This window comes from Garra rufa, chromosome 1 (assembly GCF_049309525.1).
Source record: "Garra rufa chromosome 1, GarRuf1.0, whole genome shotgun sequence".
NCBI classification, from domain to species: Eukaryota; Metazoa; Chordata; class Actinopteri; order Cypriniformes; family Cyprinidae; genus Garra; species Garra rufa.
The window spans coordinates 32275254-32281001 of NC_133361.1; the positions used below are offsets into that span (position 1 = coordinate 32275254).

The 5748-nt window shown below is 36.3% G+C and overlaps 1 protein-coding gene across 1 annotated transcript; it reads left to right on the forward strand.

The window, feature by feature from the left end:
- Positions 1 to 2769: 2769 nt before the first annotated feature.
- On the forward strand, positions 2770 to 5003 carry uts2r5 (urotensin-2 receptor 5). The gene has a single exon (XM_073833153.1). The coding sequence runs from the start codon at positions 2966 to 2968 to the stop codon at positions 4088 to 4090; it is 1125 nt and encodes a 374-aa protein (XP_073689254.1). The 5' UTR covers positions 2770 to 2965; the 3' UTR covers positions 4091 to 5003.
- Positions 5004 to 5748: the final 745 nt, after the last annotated feature.

Sequence of the window (5748 nt, forward strand, 5' to 3'; positions counted from 1 at the left end):
GAAAAGTTGATAATTGTGCAGAAATTACAGGTCTTCATCCAGTAATCACTCAACACTGCTGGCGCCAGGCTATTTCTGTACACTTATTGACAGACACTGGAGTGAGAATCAAGGCCAATGAGTTTTTCAACGTCTGCTGTCACTGGCTCATTTCACTCTGCTGTTCTTACAATCTAATTTAGACCAGCACACACCATATTCACTGCCAGATATTTACTAACCTATTTATTGTAACGAAAATATAATTATCTGAGAGATCCATCAACATTTTGTATTAAAGGGATAGTTCACCCAAAAATGAAAATTGGATGTTTATCTGCTTACCCCCAGGGCATCCAAGATGTAGGTGACTTTGTTTCTTCAGCAGAACACAAACGAAGATTTTTAACTCAAACCGTTGCAGTCTGTCAGTCATATAATCAGTCAATGGGCACCAAATCTTTGAGTAAAAAAAACATAACAGACAAAACCAAATTAAACCCTGCGGCTTGTCACCATATTGAGGTGTTAAGACACAAAACGATTGGCCTGTGCAAGAAACTGAACAGTATTTATACTATTATTTACCTCTGTAAACTATCCCTTGTAAAGGCAATTTAGATAATTGTTTCTAAACACATTATAAATGTTATTGTAATTGCTGAAATTCATTACAAAGATTGAACTATGTAGTCATGCATGTAGAGTTAGACCGTAGTTTTTCACCATTTTTGTGTTCAGGATTTTTTGGGCGGGCCTGAAATCATGTCTCGATGATGCACTGGAGCCACTGAGCTTGGGCCCTTTACTAACACTATTATAAGCACATTACCATCAGTGCAGTGTTGCCAAGTCCGTTTTTTCTTATGGAATTGGGCTACTTTAACACTGTTACCGCAGGTTGTTTTTCATGTCCGTGGGTTAAAGTGACCCCAAAAACATGATAATTAGCCCCTGGAATACTTACTTTACCAGGGGAACCCCACCAAAGTGCATATTTTACCCACTGGAATGCGTTTTTTAGCAGTTGGGCTAGTTTTGGGCTAGTTTTAAGTAGCTATTGGGCAAGTTTTGCTGTGAAAACCTGACAACACTGCATTAGTGGTAGGTAGCTATGCCTTTGTTACGTAAATGCATATTATGACAGTTGAGAGAGGCTGCACTTTTTCACGAGTGGGCGTGGTTTCAGGACTGACAGTGGACACGCCCCCAGCAATTGAGAGCAAGATTTATGATTATCATTCGAATTTGACTGGGTGGTTAATAACACATTTTTCTGTGGTGTGACAAACTCAGTACACATATTTAATATTTCTTACATGGACTTCTCACATTTCCCATATGCAAAGCCATTTAAAAAAATGTAAAAACCTGAAAATATACATTACAAATGTTATATTGGTAAAGCCAGATCTCGGTCAAACTTTAATAGTCAAATATACATATGGAGAAACTTTAAATGATGGTCTGACCTGTAAAACCTAATATAGACGGTCTGCACAATATTACTGAAAATATTCTACATTTGACGTCAGTATTAAAGTTTTACTGTTAAAATCATTTAAAGGTTACAATGATCCCCTGCACTCACTACCAGTCAAATGTTTTTGAACAGTAAGATTTTTTTTAAATTTTGAAATATGTTTACTATTTAAAATTCTATTTGAATATATTTTAAAATGTAATTTATTCCTGTGATTAAAGCTACATTTTCAGCATCATTGCTCCAGTCTTCAGTGTCACATGATCCTGTAAAAATCATTTTATTATGCTTGATTCTTTTGCTGTTCAAGAAACATTGATTATTAGAAATGATAGAAATGAATACTTTTATTTAGCAAGGATGCTTTAAATTGATCAAAAGTGGTGATAAAGAGATTTATAATGTTACAAAAGATTTCTATTTCATATAAATGCTGTTCTTCTAAACTTTCTATTGATCAAAGAAACAAAATGGCAGCAAATCAGCATATTCGAATGATTTCTGAAGGATCATGTGACTGGAGTAATGATGCTAAAAATTCTGCTTTGAAACCACAGGAATAAATTACATTTAAAATTCAAATAGAAAAGAGTTATTTTAAATAGTAAAAGTTTTACTGTTTTGCTGTACTTTGAATTAAATAAATGCAGGCTTGGTGAGCAGAAAAGACTCTTCTGACTAGTGTATTTCAGACAAATATGTATGAATTACAAATGTGAAAGCTGAAGTTTAATTGCTGCCTTAAGTTTTTAAGTAAAATCAAAAGATCATAACTTTCAAGAACTTTAAAAGTAATTACTTAAAATCCAAAACACTGATTACAAACAATATACTTTTTGTATAAATTGTATAGTTAAGTAGATGGAAACAAATATGTTGTTATAATAGGCTAATAAGAACACTTTCCATAGTGTAAACGTATGCAAAGTAATAATGTTTTAAATTCCATAGAATTGTGAATTTAAAATCACTTTTAATAGTTAGTGTAATTTAGTAATAATTTAAATGCTAATTCGTTTTTTATTATTATTTAGTCATACTTTATTTGTTTCTTTATTTAAAAGTGCAAGTTTCCTTGCCAATTAATACTTGCTAATACTTAACAACAAACACAGAAGGAACTGAAGCATTCGGTGAAATGCGCGCAGTGCAGAGTCTAAAATCTATTATTGTTCTATATGTGATGCAGTGCGTACCAGACCCGAGTGGTTCTCATAAATCCCACCCACGACCATGGGGCTACTACAATATTACATCAACTGGACCTGCAGTCTGGGAAGTTTTACGCGCGGATGGTGAGAACCCGGCACGTTTTGCGCGCATTTATTTCCACCGATTTAGAACGTACGTACCTTTTAAAAGAATCATCTGGAAATGTATTCGAATTAATGTCTATATTGCTAAGTTATAAGCTATATTTTCTATAATGGAAATTTCAGGTGAAGTTTGGCGCACATCTTGCTCTTACTTAATTCACCAAGTAATGAAGTGACGCTTTTAAAAATGGAATCAGATGATCCACTTGGCGTGAGGAATCAGGTGAATATCTCGACTGCTTTTGCCAACATCTCACCAACAATAACAGGACCCGACGAGCATGCGTCTGCGTCTTCATACGATACACTAGTCACATCCATACTCGGCACAATTTTGACCATCATGTGTTTGGTAGGAGTAATTGGAAACGTTTACACACTGATCATCATGAACACCTCTGTGCGCGTAACTGGATCGATGTATGTCTACATTGTGAACTTGGCTTTGGCGGACCTGCTGTACCTCTCCACCATCCCTTTCGTGGTTTGGACGTACTCTGCGAAGGACTGGTACTTTGGCGACATCGGATGCCGCGTTCTGTTCAGCCTGGACTTTGTCACTATGCACGCTAGCATCTTCATCCTGACCATCATGAGCACGGAGCGCTATTTGGCTGTGGTGAACCCGCTGGACACCTTTGGCCGGTCCCGGCGCTACAGACGCGCAGTCACCTGCCTCGTGTGGCTCCTTTCCTTCATCCTGGCTCTGCCGACCATGATCATGATTGACCTCAAGAGAGACGTGCACAATGGAATAGAGAAGCGCATGTGCCACCCGACCTGGCAGATGACCGCGTACAGAGTGTATCTGACCATCCTGTTCAACACCTGCATCTTGGCTCCTGGATTAATCATTGGATATCTCTACTTGAAATTAGCCCGGACCTACTGGCTATCGCAAACTTCAGTATTTCCATCCAGAGAAATGAAGAAGTGTCCTAAACAAAAGGTGTTATATATGATCTTCAGTATAGTTCTGACCTATTGGGCGTGCTTCTTACCTTTCTGGTTGTGGCAGTTGCTCAGTATTTATTATTACGCGCACGGACGGCTGTCCAGCAGCACTGTTGTGTACATTAACTTCGTTGTGACTTGTTTGGCGTACAGTAACAGTTGTATCAACCCTTTCTATTACACTTTATTAACGAGGAATTATCAGGAATATGTGAGGGACAGACAAATAAGCATAGAGTTTAAGAGGAGGTTCAGGCTGTCGTCTCAAAGATCTGTGTCCTCGGGGAGTCAACAGTTCTGTAATACTTTGTCCAACACTCACCGCAACGGCATTTTGGATGCTTACAGCAAACTTTGACATTGTTGCTTAAACATGGCACTTGTGGAAATGATAATTAACTTAAATTTAAAACATTTGTTTCCTCAGTTTTGTATAGTGTTGAAATGTAAGACGCTTAGGGGCGCACACATTTTTCATTCTTTTATTTATGCAACCAAAAACATTGACAGATTACAGCGTTAAGCAATGTCATATATTATGTTTAAATCTAAAAAAAAAAAAAAAACGTTCTGAGAACATTCCAAAACCTTTTGTTTTTATTTTTACATTGTGGATGGTCAGGAAAGCTTTCTTAACAGAAAAAAGATTAATCTTTCGTCTAGGTTTGCAAAATATTTCTGTGAAAATAATTATTAGGGAACGTTTTAGGTTACTTTAAGATTGTCTCAAAATAAGTTATTTAATGGTTAGTGCTGATCGAGCAACGATTCATCGCGATCAATCGCGTCCAAAATAAAAAGTTTTTGTGTACATAATATGTGACCCTGGATTCGTTTTTTTAATTGCACTGAACTGAATAAATAAGCTTTCCATTGATGTATGATTTGTTAGGATAGGACAATATTTGGCGGAGATACAACTATTTGCAAATCTGGAATCTGAGGGTGCAAAAAAAAAAATCTAAATATTGAGAAATCGCCTTTAAAGTTGTCCGACTTAAGTTCTTAGCAATGCACATTACTAATCCAAAATTACGTTTTAATATATTTACTAAATATCCTCATGAAACATGATCTTTACTTAATATCCTAATGAGTTTGGCGTAAAAGAAAAATCAATAATTTTGACCCATGCAGTGTATTGTTGGCTATTGCTACAAATATACCCATGCTACTGGTCCAAAGTCACATATATGTGTGTGTACTGTGTATATTATATAATACACACACACACACACACACACACACACACACACACACACACACACACACACACACACACACACACACACACACACACACACACACACATGTTGGGTTTACATGTTTTATGGGGACATTCCATAGGCGTAATGGTTTTTATGCTGTACAAACCGTACTTTCTATGGCCCTACACCTACCCTACACCTAAACCTAGCCCTCACAGGAGATTGTGCACACTTTTACTTACTCAAAAAAACTCATTGTGCATGATTTATAAGCCTGTTTCCTCATTGGGACCTGAGAAATGTCCCCACAAGGTCAAAATCTACTGGTATTCCTATCCTTGTGGGGACATTTGGTCCCCACAACGTGATGAATACCAGGTACACACACACACACACACACACACACACACACACACACACACACACACATGCATGTATATATTTAAGAAAAATACATAATAAATATACACAGTACACACACATAAATTATATAAATAAAAACTTTTATTTTGGATGCAATTAATCGTGATTATTGTTGCACATCACTAGTAAAAAATAAAACCTAAAAGTAACCATTAGGGCTCATAATAGGTTACTTTTAGGTTATCACAAGAACAAAACAAAACAAAACAAAAAATAGACTGTAATGTTCTGGGAACTTTATTTTATGATTGTGAAATAACTAAATGAGAACCAAATACTAACATTAGGCAAATGTTTTGTGTTTATTGGGGTGTCTCTATATTAAAGGTTTCCTGAACAGATTATGCAACCCTTCAAACATTTCTATAAAGATTAATCAGTTTTT

Bases quoted from the DNA above. Each gene is read 5' to 3' on its own strand.
- uts2r5 (XM_073833153.1), top strand. From the start codon at position 2,966: ATGGAATCAGATGATCCACTTGGCGTGAGGAATCAGGTGAATATCTCG.